Source organism: Sorex fumeus, unplaced genomic scaffold (genome assembly GCF_029834395.1).
Source record: "Sorex fumeus unplaced genomic scaffold, SorFum_2.1 ptg000098l, whole genome shotgun sequence".
In the NCBI taxonomy this organism is placed as follows: Eukaryota; Metazoa; Chordata; class Mammalia; order Eulipotyphla; family Soricidae; genus Sorex; species Sorex fumeus.
In genome coordinates, this window is record NW_026606155.1 from 36,072,459 (window position 1) to 36,093,946 (window position 21,488).

Here is a 21,488-nt window from a genome sequence, read left to right on the forward strand (position 1 = left end):
TATTCAATTATTTCTGAATCAAATTTTGGAGTTCTCAGTCCTTCACTGTTCTCTATACACACTTGCCATGCATCATTTTTACCTACTTTCATTGCTTTAAGTACCTCTGTACTTCGGTGACTTTCATATTTTACAGTAATTTTCTAGTCTGGAATTTTAATGCATATGCTCTAGAGCTTATTTGATTTCCTCCTTATAAGACCTTATAAGCCCTGTACTATATATCCCTAATACAACATGTCCTTAAGAAAAGTCCGTATTTCCCACTCCCTGAAATAGGTCTTCTTTTGGTTTTCCATATCATAGTTAATAAGCCCCTGCCTTTTATCTAGTTATTCTAGTTAAAAGTCAATAGGTCATCTACCACTATTAACTTTCTCACTTCCTAATATTAACCGAACTGTAACTCCAGGTAAATTCAAAGGTTTATTCTGTTGTCTTCCTCTGTTACATGTCATGGATTCATTGTCCTTTCTGGGAAGCCATACCTTGAATCAGAATCAAAGACAGTTCTCTTTTAGATGATTTTTACCACTGAAATCTTTTCATTTGGGGTTGCTAGTTCCCATTTGGAATTCTTATTCACTGGGCTTGATCTACTTCCAGTACTGCAATTAATCTTAGCTGGGCCACCATATATCTTCTGCACCACCACAATAGCTTTCTAGATGTACTGTCTTGTGGTTTTCATTTTACACTGAACAATGAGTCTTTCTTATAACATATATATGTCAACCCATGTTAATCTTCTGTTCAACAAACAAGTTTCTCTCCTTATTTCCTTCAGAATAATATCTTACCTATTACCTTATCCTCACTCAAGTTCCTACAAGATCCACCCGTCTGACCATCTCATACTCCTTTTTGTCAAATACACCAAGTTTGTTCCTACCTCAGGATATTATCATCTGCTATTCCTACTACCAAAGAAGTTCTTCCTTCAGATCTTCACCTACCTTGCTCCTCATCAATCAGGTCTTTGACAAATTATGAAGAGAACAAGAAGTTGACAAATGAACACAGCAAGCACCATAGTCATCCTTTATTCTGTGTTCTTTTGTGCACTTAACACTATGTAAAATAATGTTCCTCGCAAAGCAGTCACCTGTACTCATGGAATGTGGCTGAGGCCTATGGATTAAAAGCACCTCTCTCCATATTTGCCCTTATGACCCAAGTGAGCCATTCTTGATTCAGGATCCTGAACTATTGAAGCAGTCATGAGAATTGGAAACTGTGGAGCTATCATCCAACTGCTCCATTATTATCCAAATGTATGAAATGAAGCATTATTTCCTACTTCAACAGGAACAAAATAGAAAAAGAGAAACTAAACTTGCTCAGTTAAAAAAATCGAACTTTTAAAACCAACTGATCAACTAATCTTCTCCAGTCTGTCCCTCAAGATATTCTTGTAACTAAAAGAACCGAACATATATAAATATATTAGAGATAAAACTTTTACTTTCCCACCACTCTGCTAGACTAGAGCTTTTGTGAGGGTAAAGACTCAGCTTCTGCTGTATCTCTAGTATCTAGAACTCCTCCAGAATGCAGGTATTCAATAGTTGTTTCTTATATCTAGAACTCCTCCAGAATGCAGGTATTCAATAGTTGTTTCTTAAATGAAACAAATTAATAAGTGTTGATTTAGCCATTTAAAAAGGTTTTTAAAAGTTTACTACTTAATTAGTTTTGGGGTCACACTCAGCAGTGCTTGGAAGCTGTTACTAGTGCAATATTCAGGATTCTCATCCAGCAGTGGTTGAGGGCCAAGCAGAGCTGGGAATCAAACCCAGATCTTCTGCATGTGAAGTATGTACTCTAGCCCTTTGAGTCATTTTCCTGTCTCATAGCTTTTTTTTATTTCAATGATTCTGTAAGCATTTTACAAACGGAAAAGATATTGGAAATTTTTGGTGTTTTATGCAGATATAACTTCATTGGGGAGCATATACTAAGATAAGTCTATTTGACTTTCTTTCTTAACAGGATCTATTTTGTAAGTAGCAAAATGAGACTGGACACTGAACGAAACATTGAGAAAGCAGATTTATTACAGAAGATAAAAAAGGTAGAAAAATGATGATTATTACAATTCTTTTTCTTTCACTTTTAGTTATTATTTTAGCTGTTATGTGAAAATGGAAATTTTTCAAACATGCATATTTTGTGAAGTAAAAATAACAAACACCACTGACAGTCTTTGACTTATGATTTTATCCTACCCTAAAGTACTTTAAATATATAAGGAAACAAATGTTGACCATGTGAAGATGAGCCCCCCATTTTTTAAAAATTTTTATTAGTGAAACACCATGAGGTACAGTTGTAGACTTACAAATTTTTGTGCTTGGGTTTTGATTATACCATGATCAAATACCCATCCCTCCACCAGTGCCCATTTTCCACCACCATGGATCCCACACCCATCCCCCCCATCCCACCCCGCCTCTGTGGCAGGGCATTTTCTTTTGTTCTCTCTCTCCTTTTGGGTGTTGTGGTCTGCAAAAGAGACATTGAGTGGCAATCATGTTCGGTCTATAGTCTACTTTCAAAATGCATCTCCCATCCTGGTAGGATCCTCCAAACACCCTTTATTTGGTGCTCCCTTCTCTATCTGAGCTGCCTTTTCCACTAGCATGCCCAGCTGGCCTCTAAGCCAGGGAGTAATCCTCCTGGTACTTATGTCAGCTATTTTTGGGTATTAATCTCCTATTTTGTTACTTTATGTCCCCCAGATGAATGCAATCTTTTTATGTCTGTCCCTCCCTTTCTGACTCATTTCACTTAGCATGATACTTTCCATGTAGTACCACTTGTATGTAAATTTCATGACTTCAGAAGATGAGCCCCTTTTGGGAGATTTTTTTCTTGTGGGTATAGTAACCTTACATTATGACTGTCCATGACTAATTAATGCTTTTAATTTGAAGTTTTAATAAAATTAACATCTTATTGCTGTTTTGTGGTACCTGTGAAGTGTGCAAACTTGTACTGCATATAGTATTACTAGTGAAATATTTGAAGCCGACTTTGCCTATAAGAGCATTCCCTAGGTTAAATTTAAGTTTAGTTTTTAAACTTTGGTTAAAAAAATTATCATAATAATTTGATAAATAAAGTGTATAAATAAAGATTTAGCCACACGATATTCCACATATAATTTATAAGTGTACTTAACTTCAGGGAATACAATTTAAAAGTTGAGCAAAAGGGGGTATGGTGCCGCCAGCAGGTCAGTCTGTACCTGTGAAGTGAGTGCATCAGCCGCCTGATGGCAACGTCAGACTTTCAGATACCCCAAAATTGCTGCTGTGCCTTTGGCCAGACCCCAAAAACTTGGGGCAAAGTTTACCAAGAAAGTAAACAGCTAAAAGTTAGGTATGTGAGAGACACACCCACAAACCACCTCTGGCTCAGCTATATAATTGGAGGCATGGCCTCTCTGGTTCCTGATTGAACTGCTTAATGGCCATGATCCCAGACTATCAGAAAAAAATCTCGGAACCCAAAGGCTTTTGGCAGAAATGCTTCCTATTCCTGCAGTAGGTTATCGGCGCTGGGTCACTCCAGGTGGGAATAGGTTTCGTGCCTTGGCCTGTTCCCCCTGGCATCCTGGTGACCGCCATTCTCCAGAGGCCACTGGACAGTCAGGTTTGGGCCTGCAGTGACGAGAAATGCATCTGGACTGCATACAAGGTGGTCGCCGGCTCAGAGCTTATTGGAAAGCCAGATATGAGCCGGCGTTGATGGGGCACGCCCTACTGAGGTCACGAGTTGCCCCCCACAAGAGGCTCTCTGGCACGGCCCTGGCTCCAGAGGCAAAATGACTTAATACAGAGCCCAGAAGCTTGCGGCAAAAAAGTGAATGGACCATGTGTTAAACTACGGCACCATGCCTTGCCAGGAGGGAAAGGGTGTTGCTCCTTCTACCTTCCCCCCCCCGCCCCGATAGCAAGGTGGCCACCACCTCAGAGCTTATAAGAAAGCCAGGTCTGAGCCAGTGGTGACGGGGCAACTGCAGTCTCATGGGAAGGAGGGAGGTACCAACTCGTCCTTCACACCCTACCGAGGTCACGAGTTGACCCCCACAAGCAGCTCTCTGGCATGGCCATGGCTCCAAAGGCAAAAGAACTTAATCCAGAACCCAGCAGGTTGTGGCAGAAAAGTGAATGGACCATGCGTTAAACTACGGCATCATGCCTCCCTGGGAAGGAAAGGGTGTTGCTCCCTTCAGCCTTTTTCCCCCAAGGGAAAAAGCAAGGTGGCCGCCACCTCAGAGCTTATAGGAAAGCCAGGTATGAGCTGACGGTGACGGGGCAACTGCAGTCTTATGGGAAGGGGGACGGTACCTGCACATCCTTCATGCCCTACCAAGGTCACGAGTTACCCCCCACGAGCGGCTCTCTGGCACATCCATAACACCAGGCACACAGAAATCAATCTCATAATTATCCGGCTCTTTGCAGAAATCCAAAATCGTGGCCTCATGACATTATATGATTCTCATAACCGGCTATAGAAAACAAAATATTTCACAATGCCTTTTTAGCAATTCTGATTGTTTGGGGGGGAATTCTAAACAATAATGGTGCATCTTTTGTCGAAATAATGAATGTAATCAATGTAGAGAAGAGTTAAGTAGAAATCACCTGCCTCGCAGGCATTTGGAGGGGTGGGGGGGTATACTTGGGTTCTTGGTGGTGAAAAATAAGTACTGGTGAAGGGAAAGGTGTTTGATCATTGTATGACCGAGACTTAAACCTGAAAGCTTAGTAACTTTTCCCACAGTGATTCAATAAATAAATATAAAAATTAAATGAATAAATAAATAAATTAAGGTGGAGTTCATGCCCAATTCAATCAGTCAATCAGTGGCTGAATAAATAGCAGTACTCCTACAAAAAAAAAAGTTGAGCAAAAGGACCTTGATCAACTAAGTAATACTTAATCACTGTAACACTGTCCTCCTGTCGTTCATCGATTTGCTTGAGCGGGCACCATTATTGTCTCCATTGTGAGACTTGTTACTACTTTTGGCATATTAAAAACGCCAGGGGAGTTGGCCAGGCTCCGCTGTGTGGGCGGAATATTGTCGGTAGCTTGCTGGGCTCTCTGAGAGGGATGGAGGGATTGAACCCGGGTCGGTCATGGGTAAGATCCTACACACTGTGCTAATACTTAATAAGTAATATAAATAATTCTTCATATGTTGAGGGATCAATAGAAAAATTATATATAATATTCTATTTATAGGGGCTGGAGCAATAGCACAGCAGGTAGGGCACTTGCCTTGCACGCAGCCAACATGGCCGACCCGAGTTCGATTCTTCCGCCCCTCTCGGAGAGCCCGGCAAGCTACCGAGAGTATCTCGCCCGCACGGCAGAGCCTGGCAAGCTCCCCGTGACGTATTCGATATGCCAAACACAGTAACAACAAAGTCTCCAATGGAGACGTTACTGGGCCCGCTCGAGCAAATCGACGATCAACGGGAGGACAGTGAATATTCTATTTATAGATTTATACAAGTAAATATGCACATTAAATATAACTGAAATTCTTGCTCTTTGCACTGAGATGTAAACATCCTTGATATTTCTTTCCCTGCCCCCATATACACATTTCAATAATTCAGAATTTATTGGATTAGGTACCCGCTTTCCATGTTCTCTATTTCTGTCTTGTCTCTAAATCAACCAGGAAATAAAACTTGTCTTTTTTCCTTCATTTCTAAAAGACATATAATGATAGAAGGTATTTTATGATCTGTTGCAATCAGTCAAACTTTGAGGGGTCATGAGGAAGAATCTGGTTTTGGAGCACAAAGTTATTTTTATTCACCTTTTTTTTCTTACTTTTATACTTCTTTACCCATACTTCAGTTCTAAAATATACTAACAACTTGTAACCAAATTCTTGTTCCTCTGTTACAAATTGTAGCTTCATTGTTCTTTCTTGGAAGCCTTACCTTGAACCGGAGCCATAAAAGACAATTCTCTTTTAGATGAGTGATTACCATTGAAAGGAAAACATTGAGTTACTAATTCATATTAGGGATTCTTACCTGCTGGGCCTGATCTATTTTGATTTTTTTTGTTATTATATTTTTCAACTGGCAAATCTTTTTCAATTGTCTTTTTGTATTTCAGTTTCTAATTTTCATATTTGATGCATTTATCTCATTCCAATATCTGATGTTTTGATAGTATATTTGTAAAGTTTTATACCTTCCAATTTTGGTTTATGCTGTCTTCCTTTTGTTCATGGGGGAAAAGTATGTGCTTTACATGTACCTGAAAAAATGTTCATAGAAGCAGTTTGAGGTCAGTGAGGCAGGTGTTTTCCTTGGAAACAGATATTTCACTCACTTCTATCATGTGCCCAGAGAATATCACTAGTCTTCAATTACCTTAACCCACCTTTAAGTTTCCTGTTGACTGAAACCAGACTTGTGAGATTCCGTTTCACTATTCTCTGGAGGGTGAAATTCTAAGGTTCCAGAATAAAGTGGAGGCTTATCAAGTTCTTCACCTGAATGAATTCCAGGTGTTTACTTTGTCATTTAAGAAAAGTGGTTTCTTTCTTATCAGTAAATATCCTAGGTGCAAAATTTGTTTTCAGTGCTAAGTTTATCACTCTGAACTCTTGCTTATTGGGGTAGAATTAAATTTCATTTATTTTTCCTTTCTTGTTAATTCTTCATTTAAGAATTTTTCCATCCAGATATTTTATGATACACAGTCATAAGGTTATGCTGAACCATGTGTACTAAACCTGACTTTTCTGGCTCATTTGAAGCAGTTCAATAAAGTGATATAAGTACAAGAAAAAAGCATCAGTCAGAGCATTTGATGGATACTATTTTTGTCCTGACTAGAAATATTTAATAAAAATGAAACAATATCTAGTCAAAAAAATTTTTAACAAGATCATCTGTTGGTTTTTTTTCTAGGTAGCTGAAAAACTAAAGAGTAGACGTTTGGAGTACCAAGATCTACAAGAGAGATTACAAAACTTAAACAAACAATATATGGCTGCAATAAAAGAAGAAGAAAAAATAAAAAGGCATCAGAGGATGATGATTCTCGAGTATGTTTCTATTCATTAATAATAAGTCACTGTGCATAGTTATGAGGTGTTTTTCTTTTTTTCCCTTTTTTTTTTCTTTTTGCCATACCCAGATGCTTAGGGCTTACTCCTGGCTCTGCTCTTAGGAATTACTCCTGGTGGTGCTCAGGTACCATATGGGATGTCAGGAATCGAACCTGGGTCTCTTGTGTGGAAGGCAAGTTCCCTACCTACTGTACTATTGCTGTGGCCCAGCAAGTTGTTCGTTCATCGATTTGCTCAAGTGGGCCCAGTAATGTCTCCATTTTGAGACTTGTTGTTACTGTGTTTGGCACATTGAATATGTCATGGGTAGCTTGCCAGGCTTTGCCGTGAGGGCAAGATACTCGCTGTAGCTTTCTGGGCTCTCCAAGAGGGGCGGAGAAATTGAACTCGGATCGGACATGTTGGCCGCTTGCAAGGCAAATGCCCTACCTGCTGTGCTATCACTTCAGCCCACCCTCTACCCCTCTCAACCTTATCTCTCTTAAAATGTATTGACAGCAACAAATAGTATTTACCCAAAAATAAATAAACTTAAAATAATCACTCTCCTAATCTGCTCTATAGAAATACAATAATGGTTTCCTCATTTGGGTCAGATCATATCCACTGATTCAAACTGCATGCTTTTTACTTCTAAGTCATATTCTTAAAAGAATAATCAGGTATTTATCCCATGAAATTATGTAGAGGAACTACAAGCTCTGTCTTTCTCAGAAATTGACTTTGTGCCTATATTTCCTTGCTCAGATAAGGATTTGGTCCTTAGCACAAAGCCCCTAACCCAGAGACTGAAAAATGCCCCCCGCCACACCCAGGTAAATTCTTATCTTTCACTATTCATTAGATTTCATTTAATCACACACATTTTCAATTCCACCTGTCCAATACTTTTCAAATACAGTCTGATGTCATTCTTAGAGTTCATCAGTCACTACTTTGTAATCAAGTAGACACAAAGTCCTTGTCCCATGGAACTGTAACTGGATCAAAGCAATCCCTCTGTCTTACTCAGAACTATATCTTCATTACCTTGTACATTCATCTACACATAGTACTGCATATTCACCCATGCACATTTCCTCAGGTTTTCCTAAAGATTATTAAGGATAACATCTTTGGAACATGAAATTGTGCATCTAATATTCATAATTATGCACCTAATAGTCTATTGCTACACTCAGGTGATGTTAAAATGTAATTGAAGTGTCCACTGCTACTTAGGTGAAGTTATGTTCATCTTTGTGGGATTTAATAGTGGAAAGGTGTTGCAACCACTTTGTCACTGAAGACCCCACTAAGAATGATTGCATGTTGTTGTTTGGAGCGACACCTGGTGGTACTTGGGAGCTACTCCTAGGCAGATGCTTGGAGGTCACTTCCAGTGGTGCTTAGGGAACCCTGTGGCCCTGGGAATCATTCATGAATTGAACTTTGCCAACAATTTTTTAAAAAATTTATTTGTGATGGTATGTTTTCTCATGCTGAGTTAAAAACAACAATTTCAATTAACACATATATTTTTTTAATGGTAGAAATGAAAAGCTCTTAAGTTACATCACTGAGAAAGAAAATTTCCTTTTTAAAAGAAAAGTTGACATCAAAAATATGACAGATGGAATCAGCACGCTTAGAGAACTTTTACAGTATGTTTGATGCCTTTGAATATTTTCATCTTTGTTTCTTCATTTGTTTTTTAATGACTGGTAATAAAAAATCTATGCCTATCTCTAATATAGTCTAAAAGGGGAGGTCATAATTAGCTCTCTCTGTTTTACAATTTGAAAAAGATTTATAGGTCTTGAATCTTTTCTTGAAAAGGTAGACAAGGTTTAAGTCTAGGAAAAAATTTTCTTGAACGTTGTCATGAAATTGCCTCCCTATGAAATTCATTAGCAACAGTCTAAATCCCTTTAGTTTTTATGGTTCAAAGATGTAATCCCTGTGCCTGAGTTAAATATTCAAGTTTAGAGATGTGTAATGTAGGGATGGAGAGATAACACAGTGAGTAGGGCATTTGTCTTGCATGCTGGCGACCTGTGTTCAATCCCCAGCACCCCATATAGTCTCCCAAGCATGCCAAGAGTGATTCCTGAGTGCAGAGCCAGGAATAGTCTCTGAGCTAGCCATAAAAAAAAAGGAAACAGGAATGTGTAACTTAGAATAAAAGTTACTTTTATGTTTCCACAGAGATATTACTGTACAGCATTTGCTCTTCATGTAGCACTGTAGCACTGTCCTCCCGTTGTTCATCGATTTCCTCGAGGGGGCACCAGGAGTGTCTCCATTGTGAGACTTGTTTCTGTTTTGGGCGTATTGATTATGCCACAGGGAGCTTACCAGGCTCTGCCATGTGGGTGGGATATTCTCGGTAGCTTGCTGGGTTCTCCAAGAGGGACGAAGAAATTGAACTCGGGTCGGCCGTGTGCAAGGCAAACGCCCTACCATCTGTGCTATCGCTCTAGCTCTTGCTCTTTATATTTTCAAATATATATACTTTTATGTGTTTGTGTATACACGTATGTGAATTGGGCCACTCTATAACTGAAATTTTTCACCAAGAGCTCCAGTTTAGTTACTTACATTGTTAATTTTAACTCAAGAAACCTGGGGAAAATATATCTGGAAGAAATATTAAAAATGATAAAATGATTAAATTTGGAGTAGTGAAGATTGGAGATAAATTCTTTGTACTAATTTTTACTTTAGACTGTTCAGTTTGAAACTACTGAAAATTATTTCAAAACAGAAAAATCCTATGTATAAGACCTCTTTCTTCTTTTCTCTACCTACATAGTCCTTTTTTTACAGATAACAATATGTTTTATTTAGCAAGAACTCACTTGACAGACTTATGCTTTTTCCTATTTTTACATTATAAACAACACACTCAAAGTTAACATCCTTTAATCTATCTTTGTCCATATCTGTGATTTTTTCTTTCTAATAAATTCCAAAGAGTTGAGCTGCTAGACTCAAGGGGATGCATAATTTTCATTTTGACTATTAATCAAGAGTACAGTCTCATTCTGCTATATGTGTATAAGACTAAGTTTATCCACCAACAAAGTTCTAGAGCCATATAGATCTATTTAGAGAGGAAATTGAGAATTCATACACTGACGTCAAATGGAAAAATAAAACAGCATCCACGAGCACAATTCTGTTTGTAATTTACCTGGAAGTGTTTTATATTTTAAGATTCACTTATGAATACTTTTGTTTTTAAAAGATATAAAGTCTCGGAGGCAGATAGACAGTTCAGCAGGTAGGCTGCTCAGGTTTGATCTCTGACATCCAACATGGTTCCCAAGAACCACCAGTAGTAATTCCCAAGTGCAGAGCCAGGAGTTACCCCTGTGCATTGCAAGATGTTGGTCAAAAGTCTTTTTTATCTATCTATCTATCTATCTATCTATCTATCTATCTACATGCGTACAGTATTAGTTTTAATGTGACAGTCAATTTATTTCTGTGCATGTAGCACTTCTCTAGGGGGAGAAGGGATCACAACTATCAGAGACTTATAATTCCTACATTTAATCTGCACGTTTCCATGTTTCCATCTGTCCTACCACAAAATAAATTTTCCATTCAAAAGTGTACTTCTTTTCCCTAAGTTCAAAGAATGTATATTGACAAATTATCAAATCATAGCTCAGTTTAGAAACCATGGTCTAGTCCACAATAGTCTTGAGCAGTCTAAAAACTAGAGTTCCCTACCAATTTGTTGATTTTCATCCCACCAACAAAACAATGGTGTTGTTTCCTTTCATGTTCTCTGTGGGCAGAAAGTCTGTCTCCAGCACAGCAGTCCTGACTAGCTTTCCTTTACACATGATGATTTCCTCTCCCTGGTAAAATTTCACCCTGTTCTGGACGTCCATCTTCCTCCCTCTACTAACCAATTCCCTACCATTACGCTTCTTCAGCTGACAACTATCAGCCCAGAATTTACTATTTACTATCTTTGGCTACCCATCACAATCCTTAAAAAATAGTTTGTATTTGCATAAAACTGGAGTTGCTTTCCTTAGTCTACCACAAATATTTTCAGCTGTAATACAAATTGATTTTGCCTCCCAATTAGAGGAAAACTGTAATGTTCATAAGGTTCTTTAGACATGATTACTTTGCTCATAAATGCAAAATCTAATATATTTTTCTTGTTTTTAGAGCTACAAAACAATTATATCGAAAAGAACTGAAACTGCTGGGTGATAAATTGCAAAGGGAATATGAGAGGCGGTAAAAAAGAATCATTTGTTTTGTGAATATAATATTAATGAACAATGCCCAAAATTTGGGAGAAAACAAGAGTAATTTTGGGTTGCCTAGAGTCAAAGTAAATTTCCTCAGTTAAATTGTAGGAGAATATTCTGTTCGATTATCTCTTATTGAACAGAACTAATGTTTCAATTAATCAAATACACCAAAAAGCCTAATAGGTTTGTGCAGTACCTCTTGCTCATTCAGGCTTCTGTGTGGACAAGTATAAAAGTTCTGTGCAGGGTTAAAGGGTCATGCCAGGCTTGCAAATGATACAGATTCATCTCTGCTTACCCTGTCTCTTCCTAGCTCTGTCACTGAGAGACTATGGGGCTTTGTCTTATTTTTCACCTGTAATTCCTGTAAAGTGAGGAGTGGTAGTTAGCACCTAGTGCTTGTCATGTATAGTAACTTGGATGATACTGTATGTAATGTTTTAAGTGCATGATAGGACTTAGCACTTAGCACTTGTGGAAACAGTTGTATTTTATTATAGCTATGTATCTCATGGTGATTCAACAAAAAAGAAAAGAAAAAATAAGAATGTAAAATTAAAAATCTATAGCACTTTGGTAAATGTAGCTGATTAAATTGATATTTCTACTTGATTTTCTTTTTGCTTTGAGATTCCAAGACTCTGGTTTGTGAGCTATCCTAGTGGACATATAGATACCATTTCTTACTGGGAAGCATCCTGCAGAGAAAGCTCCTCTTCCTCCTCCTCCTCCTCCTCCTCCTCCTCCTCCTCCTCCTCCTCCTCTTCCTTCTTTTTCTTCTTCTTCTACTTCTTCTCCTCTCCCTCCTCCTCCTTCTCCTCCTCCTTTTCCTCCTCCCTCTCTTCCTCCTCCTTCACCTCCTCTTCCTTCTCCTTCTCCTCATCATCGTCATCCTCTTCCTCCTTCCTACTCTTCCTCTTTCTTCTTCTTCTCCTCCTCATCTCCTTCATCTCCTTCTCCTCTCTTTCATCTTAAACTGCATCACCAATAACACAATTTTCTATCATCATACTTATATTTGTTTTGTTTTAAATTCATTCATCTTTTAAGTGTAAAGGTAAAGGCCCTCCCGTTGATCGTCGATTTGCTCGAGCAGGCCCAGTAACGTCTCCATTGGAGACTTTGTTGTTACTGTGTCTGGCATATCCAATACTCTTGGTAGCTTGCCGGGCTCTCTGAGAGGGGCAGAGGAATCGAACTCAGGTCGGCCATGTTGGCCGCGTGTAAGGCGAACGCCCTACCTGCTGTGCTATGGGCTGGAGCGATAGCACAGCGGTAGGGCGTTCGCCTTACACGCGGCCAACATGGCTGACCCGAGTTCGATTCCTCCTCCCCTCTCGGAGAGCCCGGCAAGCTACTGAGAGTATTCGATATGCCAGACACAGTAACAACAAAGTCTCCAATGGAGACATTACTGGGCCCGCTCGAGCAAATCGACGATCAACGGGAGGGCCTTTACCTTACCTTTAAGTGAACTGTTATATGAATTAATGTCATTCTGTGTTTTAATCTCTAGATTTTTCACTAAGTGGAAAGTATCTTGTGCTAAAAAAAAGGGTAAACTTTGGATATTAGAGCAAAGTGCTTTACTAGAGAAACTAATAAATGATCTTCAGGCTGTACAACAAACTCGCAAGCATTTAGAAATGGAGGTAAGAAAACAGGCAGAACTTTGATTTAGTCCTATAGATCATCTCTCATTCAATACTTCAACTTTATTTTATTTGTTTTGTTTTATTTTATTTAAACACTGGTTTATGAAAACAAAAAACAACCAAAAAAACCAAAAGTTGTTCATAAAATAGTTGTTTTGGGCATTCAATATTCCAACACCAATCCCACCACCAGTGTGACCTTCCATCATTGTCCCCAGTTTCCCACCTACACCCCTAGTCTTCCCCTTAGCAGGCACAAAATTATTTTATATTGCTTGTTAAAACTAAGTGACTAATGGAATTATAAAAATATGCTTCAGCAAAAGAAAATTTGTTAGAATTGTCTTATCTCACCATGCGGTCATGTCTGAGGATTTACTGAGTTGTTTGTTGCTAGTTGAGCCTTCTTTGTTATTGCTTTTGTTTATTGAGCTTTGTTGGCTTGTAAGCTATTTTCCCATCTAATTTGGTATATTCCTATCAGGCAGTCAGTATTGTGGACTTTAGAAATGTTGGGCAGCTGTTTATGTGGCCATGTGCTCCAGGAAGAACATGATCTTTAGAACTGGGCTAATGAGTTTACATGGTGGCTGTGGGATCTGGGTGTGGCTTCTGGTGCTTCTAGAAGTAGAGGAGGGTGAGGGGAGTCTATTTGCCCCCACTGTGAGAAGATCCCAGAGTGTTTAGCCTGAAAACTGGTGTGTCGGGGGCTGGAGGGATAGCACAACGGGTAGGGCATTTGCCTTGCACGCAGTCAACACGGGTTTGAATCCCAGCATCCCATATGGTCCCCTGAGCACCATCAGGAGTAATTCCTGAGTGTAGAGCCAGGAGTAACCCCTGAGCATTGCCGGGTGTGACCCAAAAAGAAAAAAAAAAAACCAAAAAAACTGGTGTGTCTAGAATTTTCATAGGTTTGGTATCTCTGCAGAGATTAGTCATGAAGCAGTGAAGTTGGGTTGTTGGTATGGCAGTGGCTGTGGGGCATGGGTGTGGCTGCCAGGGCTTCAGCAGGGAGGAGACCCAGCCCACTCCACTCCTAAGGGTACTACAGAGTTTTCAGCCGAAATACCAAAATGCCAGTGTACCTGTGAATTTTAGGGGTTTAGCTGGCATCTTTTCCAAGATTTCTTAAACCTTATTTTAAAAAGAGATTCTCCATTCTGCTAATTTCAGATTTAGAGGGAATTATTTAATTTAGTAAGCAATGTATCCATTTGTTGTGTATTAACTACAAGAATTTAGCAAATTGTCTTCAGAAGATGCTTTTTAACACATGATGTCAGGAACTTACTTGAGATTACTTTTTAGGGAGATGCTCTCTAAAACAAGAAACCAAACATAACTTATTTACCTCCTCTATTAATCCTCTGTCCACCTCTCTTTGTCCCCATTCTTCATATCATCTCTAGATGTCGTTGGTAAAGAAATTAACCTTCCTGTAGGAACAAAGAGAAAAAATTCCTCTTGGTGGTTTATTAAGAAACAATCAAACTAATAGAACTTGGGGCCGGAGCAAAAGTACAGTGGGTAGGGCATTTGCCTTGCATGCAGTCGACCTGAGTTCAATCCCTGGCATCCCAAATTGTCCCCCAAGCACCAGCAGGAGTAATTCCTAGTGCAGAGCCAGGAGTAACCCGTGAGCATCGCTTGGTGTGACCCTAAAAAAGCAAAAGGAAAGAAAGAAAGAAAGAAAGAAAGAAAGAAAGAAAGAAAGAAAGAAAGAAAGAAGAAGCTTAAATCATATTGCAGTCCTATGCAAAGAAATATTAATTTTTCTAGATGTTTGAAAATTGGAGCGATAGCACAGCGGGTAGGGTGTTCGCCTTACAAGCGGCCAACATGGCTGACCCGAGTTCGATTCCTCCGCCCCTCTCGGAGAGCCCGGCAAGCTACTGAGAGTATTCGATATGCCAGACACAGTAACAACAAAGTCTCCAATGGAGACGTTACTGGGCCCGCTCGAGCAAATCGACGATCAACGGGAGGGCCTTTTACCTTTACCTTTACCTTATAACAATGCCTATTTTTCTCTATTTAGATCAGTTATAAAGAAAGAGAGATCGCTGACTTTTTGCTTGGTGTTAAAGAACTTGTCCAAAAATTAAAAGAGGATGAGGAACACTTTGTTGATGAGGAAAATAAGCTAATTGAAGAGCTAACCGAGTCTCAGGTAATGTTCATTTAACATGTAAGCAGTTTCTGGAGGCTGGGTATGTGTCATGCTATTCTAACCATCTAACAGTAAAATAACTCTTCTAGTATGAACAAAGCAATAGTTTTGTTTTGAATTATTCTTCTAAACTAGAAAAAGAACAAGAAAGAGTACTTCCATTTAAAAAAAATCACATACTTCATGTTACATAGAGATGCTGGCATAATGTTAGCATGAACTTGTTGGGAGGTGGTGGGAGAGGGAAATAACAGTTCAAGAAAGTAGAACTTTTCAGATTCAGGGAACCAGTGATCCAGGCCAGGTGGCTCCTTTAGAGAGAAGGCTTGTATTTTAAAAATTATTGATAGAGATTGTGTGATTTTCAATTCTACTTGTACCAATTTCTCATGCATATAATTTCAACGCCACACCCATCACCAGTGTATCTATTTTCTTCTCCCAAGGACCCCCTCATGTCCCCCACCCCAAACTCAATTTTGTGGACTGGGTCTCCCATTAGATTGCCTTTTGACTTTTGTTGCTCTCTTGCTGTGCATCTTTAAGTCTCATACATGAGAGAGATCATTTTGTATGTATCCTTTTTCTTCTGACTGACTTCACTCAGCATGGTATCCTCTAGTTCCATCCATATCACTCTAAATTGCATGATTTTGTTGTTTCTTAGGGATGCATAATATTTAACTGTGAACATATGCCACAACTTCTTGATCCATTCATCTGTAGTTGGGCATTTGGGCTATTTCCCTATCTTTGCTATTGTACTAAGTTCAGAGATAGAACTTATATCCTTACAAATTAATGACTGTGTTTGGGGGATATATACCAAGAAGTGGTAACACTTGGTCATATGATACCTATTATTTTTGGATAGATCTGCATATTGTTTTTCACAGAGATTGAACCTGATGACATTCCCACCAACAGTGGATAAGTGTTCCTTTGTCTCCACCACTCTGCCTACACTGGCTGTTCCCAGATTTTTAAAAAAAAATATGCAGTCCTTACAGGCATGAGATGGTACGTGTGATTTTGATTTGCATTTCCCTAATCATGAGTGGCAATCAGAAGTTTTTCATATGTCTATGGACCATTTGTATATAGAGATGGCAGATCTTGGAGGGTTCCGCATATGAATTGGGGGTCGAGTAGTTGGAAGTAAAAGCACTGAATAGCCAGGGAAAACACAGATCTCATGATCCTGGAAACAACAAAAAGTCACACCGTTTAAGGGTAGTGGCATTCCCTGGAGAGTCCCAGAAATGGTTCTCATAGACTAGAGGAGCTGCAGAGAAAAATAATGGTATTCAAAGTCCTTATTTAAACAGGATTCTGTTTGAGGAGATTAAAGAGGCCTTGCGAAAGCAAGGGGGACTTCATTTGCAGCAATACTCCCTTAGAGGGACTATCTTTACCTTTCAAAACATACCCATAGCAGAGTTCTTTGTGCTACCTCCATGACACACACCCTGCTACATGCTATAGAAACCCAAAGAAATTTCAGGAGAGGATCCCTGTTCTATGTTTTTAATTTAATTTTTATGTTTTTGGGCTACATTCAGAAGTACTCAGGGCTTATTCCTGTCTCTGCACTCAAGAAATACTCCTGGTGGTGCTTTGAGGACCACACAGGCTGCCAGGGATAGAACCCAGGTCAGCATGTGCAAAGCAAATGTCCTACCTGCTGTACTATTGCCCCATCCTCATAAAGCTCTATTCTTTTTAATACAAACAACAGAAAGCAGCAAGCATGACTTCCTTTAAAAGTACAATATGGAAAGCAAGGAAATGCAGGGTAAAAAAAATTCCAATGTAAGAAGATTTGGGTCATGAATTAAAATAACTACACAGCTATACAAAGGAAGATCAAAATTAGCAATACTGCCCTAGTGTCTTTGTATCAAAGGTCCATTATCCATTCATCTGCTCTTGGGTACTTTGGTTGATTCCAGATTTTGGCTATTGTGAATAGTGCTTCAATGAACATTGGCATGCAAGCAGTTTTTCTGGATGAGTTTTGGGGCCCTTGGAGTAAATGCCAAGAAGTGGAATTGCTGGATTATATGGAAACTCAATTCCTAATTTTTAAAGAAATGTCTACATTGTTTTCCAAAAAGGTGGAACCAGTCAACATTCCCACCAGTAGAAAATGAGAGTCTCAATAGGAAGCAGTGTAGTGAAATCTAGCACAAGCAAAAAACAAAGGTATAGGAAGCACTGTACAAATAATAAATAAGAAACCTAAGAGGTGGGGGTAATGAGAAATGGTCTCCCTCTGCTGGTTTGGACATGTCTGGGTATATCATATTAGAAGCTGAAAAACAGAAGCAAAATGAATTAGAGTCCTTATGAAGCTCCTTATTGGAGGGTAGTTGAAAAAACAAGATAAACCAGTAGCACACATAGTCAATTCCATGGTGACTTATGCTAGAGAAAGAAATATTAAGCTTAAAATGGTGAGTAAGGGCAAGTGTGGTATGGTGCAGATAATCACATGCGATGCAAGAGCACAGATTTTTACAACAGTATTTCTTAGAACTTATGTATATTCTGATTTACTGACTTTTTAAAATTTAAATTTTTATTGTTAATTAATTTTTGGTGGGGTCTTGCTTGGTGATATTGGGAACATCATGTGGTACTGGGTTTCAAAACCGGGCTCCAACATGAAGACCATGTGTTCCAGTCCTTTGAACCAGTTCCTCTGCTGCCTTTTTCTTGCCAAAAATGCAATCAAACAAGAGAGAGTTCCTCAAACATACCTGTGACTAATATATGTAGTAATGTTAAGAGAATCATGGTGGAAGACAGAGAGATAGTACAGGGGCTAATGCCCTGTATAAGGTATATGCCTTGGATAAAGCCAACCCCACTTCAACTCTTGGTACCACATTGGGCTCTAAGGGTGCAGAACTGGAGACACCCAGCATGGCTAGCGTACTCCAGATGAGCCCCAGCACTGTTGGGCTAAGCAATACCACATTCACTGTTCATTACATTGAACTGCCAACCATTGGCTGAATATCACTGTGACAGGTCCTGCAGCTTCCTGAGCAGAGGGGAGGGAGAAAGTCAGGGAAGGAAGGCAGGCAAGCCTTGGTAGTAGAACCATAGAACTGAAAAGATCACTGGAAAGACAAAGGATCTTAATTTCTTAAACATGTGTGTTTGATATAAATAAAATTTTCGCTTTTCAGAGAGCTGTATATCAAACCAAATATAAAAAACTCCTTTAAATAGTATTATCTAGCTTCTATCAGATACCTTTCTATGCCCTTCAGGTTTGGAGATCTCCCTCAGAGAACCTACTTTCTAATCTAGAGGGCTATGTGACTTCTCTGATGCGTGCCTCACCATTTATTTTTCTTTCTTTAAAGAAAACATTTGTCATGGAAAAGCACAGTGCTGAAATGTATGAAGACATGCTACAGGAGTATCTTCCTAATCTTCAAGAGGTAGAAGTGGAGTTTATAAATAAAAATAAGAAGTATGAAGAGCTCTGTGGTCAGATTTCAGGTACACATGAAGCATTCTGCAACTTCCCTCAAGCTGAGTTAGAACTTCTGTTAACTTCTGTCATGGGACTTCTTCCACTATTTCCACTTACAACCCTAAGAAGGATACCAGGAGCAGGACCTGCCACAAACACCTCAGATTCATGAACCATTCAATTTTGAATTAATAGTTGCTTATACAGAAACCTGTTACTGTTGCCAAATTTTCCATGACCCCACATTCATTTCAGAACCTTATACATGATGGTGCTTTACAGTTTAAGAAGTTAAGGTCTCATTCAAGGTAGGGAGAGTGTCATCAGTCACAAGTATGTCTGGAAATACTTCCAACATGTTCTCATCACCTTTTACTTCCTGTTCTTTAGTTTTTGCCTCTTCTAGCTTTCTCTCTCACACTACACTTTCTCTTGTCTAATGTCTCCTTTTCTCTTTTAAAGGCTACTTAAAGTAACTCGATATCAACAGCATGGTCTCTCTCTGTGGTACAGATGAAACCAATTCTTTTACCCTGATACCATATAAAGACTTTTTTTCTGTTTCATCACATGCATCTACAAATGATAATCTCTTTTCCAGTTATGATTTAATCATTTTGCCCATAGGAACTACTCAGATTTTTCCCATTGGCCTACCTTATGGCAAATACACCTCATGAGTCCCATATCTGGGTAATTAGGAAATGATTTGAAATGTGTCTGAAAATATTTGAATGTGTCTGAAAATGTGTCTGAAAAATGTCTTATATATGATTCCATGGCATAATCATGCATGTATTTAACATAAAAATAATTATTTTCTCAACTACAATTGGAATGTGGCCATCAAACCCTGCACCGAAGAGTTCACACATCCTGAATTATTCCCACAGGGGTAAGGCTTGTCTTATACTTAAGGAGTAGAAGACTCTTGCCCAAGGACCATTAAGAGAGACAATTTCCAGAACTTCTATCTTCTTGATATTGGAAGAAGTTTGAAGGAATGGAAAGGCCAGAGCCAAAAGTTAGAATAAGGATTTAAAGAGAAGAAAAATCAAATGTACTGAGGTAGAAATAATCACTTGGCACAAACAAAATTGGGAAATAGATATTAAAATAGTTTTGTCAAAATAGTAGTTATATGGAACTTCAGTATACTCAAATGTATAATAAACATCCCAAAGTGAATAGTTGTTGCTGCAGAGAAAGGTGGATTTTAAAGAACATTATACGACCTTACTTTCCCAGACCTTCCTTCTTTACTGAGTAAAGGATATAAGAAACAGTTTTAGAGCTAGAGAGAATAGTACTAGGGTAAGATTCATGCCTTACATTTGTTAAACTGTGGTTTGATCCCTTGTACCACATGGTTCACCTAGCATTATCAGATGCAACCAGGTTGACCTATGAGCAATGTCACATCCACAGGCCTTCTCACTGAAGCACCAGCTTGGTAAACTGAGAATAGGAGAATAGGGACTATTATTCTCTCTAGTTGTAAGATTATTTCTTAAGTCTTCTACTCAGCAGTGGCATGATGGGTCCCCTGAGCACTGCTTGGGAGACCTGCTCCTAAGACAAAAAAAAAAAGAAACACTTTCAAGTTTGAAAGTAAATAATATAGTGCATTCTCAGATGATCACCGATGGAAGTAGGGAGAAGAGGGTAAAGTAGAAGAAAGGAAAGTGAGAGGGCATAAAAGCAACATGCCTCTGAGATTAATAAAACATACTCAGAACACAAGCAGTTAGAATTACAGAGGATGGCATGTATGGATCAGTACGCATGAGACCAATGGCAATACTTTGTGTTAATTGTGATAAACAAAACATAACCATCTATCTTTGCTCCCTAAGGAAGCATCCCAAAAATATATGTAAAAAAATATTTCTTGTTTAATTGTGTTAGCCCACAGGTGCAAAGAGCAGAGCAAACATCAGTAGCTAACAAATACCATTGCTGCCAGGCATATATGCAATGGAAGCATCAGCAGAGAGAGGTCTAGGTATAACAAGTGTGAGCAATAAGCACAGTGAGGGGGAAATGTACACTGGTGGAGGAATGCGTGTTGAAATATTGTGTGACTGGAATCTAATCATGAATAGCTTTGAAAAGTTGTATCTCACAGTAATTCAATAACTTTTTTTAAAAAAAAATACAGTCTCTCATAGGCAGGACCCAGAGTGCCTTGGACTATGGAGAATCCTGCTACTGTGAGGGTTGAGTCAAATGCCCTCTTCAGGGCAACTGATTTTGCTTCCAAGCCTAGCAGAAAAATTGGAGCCAAAGAGACTGAACTGCAGATTGTTGGACATGACTGCGGGCATAAAACAGAGGCTGTGCAGACTTTCTTCTACTGGTCTGCTTGTACTATGATTCCTCTAGAATTCCTTCCCTGTCTGGGAGAAGGAAATGGGGAGATTTTTCAAACAACACAAACCATTTTAGAGAAAACCTTCACAGATCCTAACATTTGAGGGTCTCTCCAGCAAAATGGTTGCTTCCTAATCACTGCACTGCAGAGCTCACCCAGGAACCAAAGCTTTTAGTACCTCCTTTGTAGAAGAGATTGGCTGTCAGTAATCAAACATCTCAGCAATATCTCCAACATGCAAGAGAAGCTACCGCAGACAGAGGAAGAGAACTCAGTGGAAACAGCGTCAGCGAGCTTATGAACAAGAGTACTTTTGAGGATATATTCTCAGAGAATATATACTCTTGATATTTTAAACATAAAATACAATGTTTTATATATTCTTTATCCCAGACAATGTATCTTAAAGGTATATTT

General features: G+C 38.9%; 1 protein-coding gene across 1 annotated transcript in view; it reads left to right on the top strand.

Annotated features, from left to right (window-relative positions):
• CCDC175 (coiled-coil domain containing 175) overlaps positions 1 to 18,869 on the top strand; it is a 42,347-nt gene extending 23,478 nt beyond the window's left edge. The window contains exons 8-14 of the mRNA XM_056133379.1: positions 1,993 to 2,074; positions 6,957 to 7,093; positions 8,650 to 8,760; positions 11,291 to 11,362; positions 12,896 to 13,031; positions 15,076 to 15,207; positions 18,585 to 18,869. Of these exons, the coding sequence (XP_055989354.1) occupies positions 1,993 to 2,074; positions 6,957 to 7,093; positions 8,650 to 8,760; positions 11,291 to 11,362; positions 12,896 to 13,031; positions 15,076 to 15,207; positions 18,585 to 18,869 (955 nt within the window). The remainder of the gene's footprint in view (positions 1 to 1,992; positions 2,075 to 6,956; positions 7,094 to 8,649; positions 8,761 to 11,290; positions 11,363 to 12,895; positions 13,032 to 15,075; positions 15,208 to 18,584) is intronic.
• Positions 18,870 to 21,488: the final 2,619 nt, after the last annotated feature.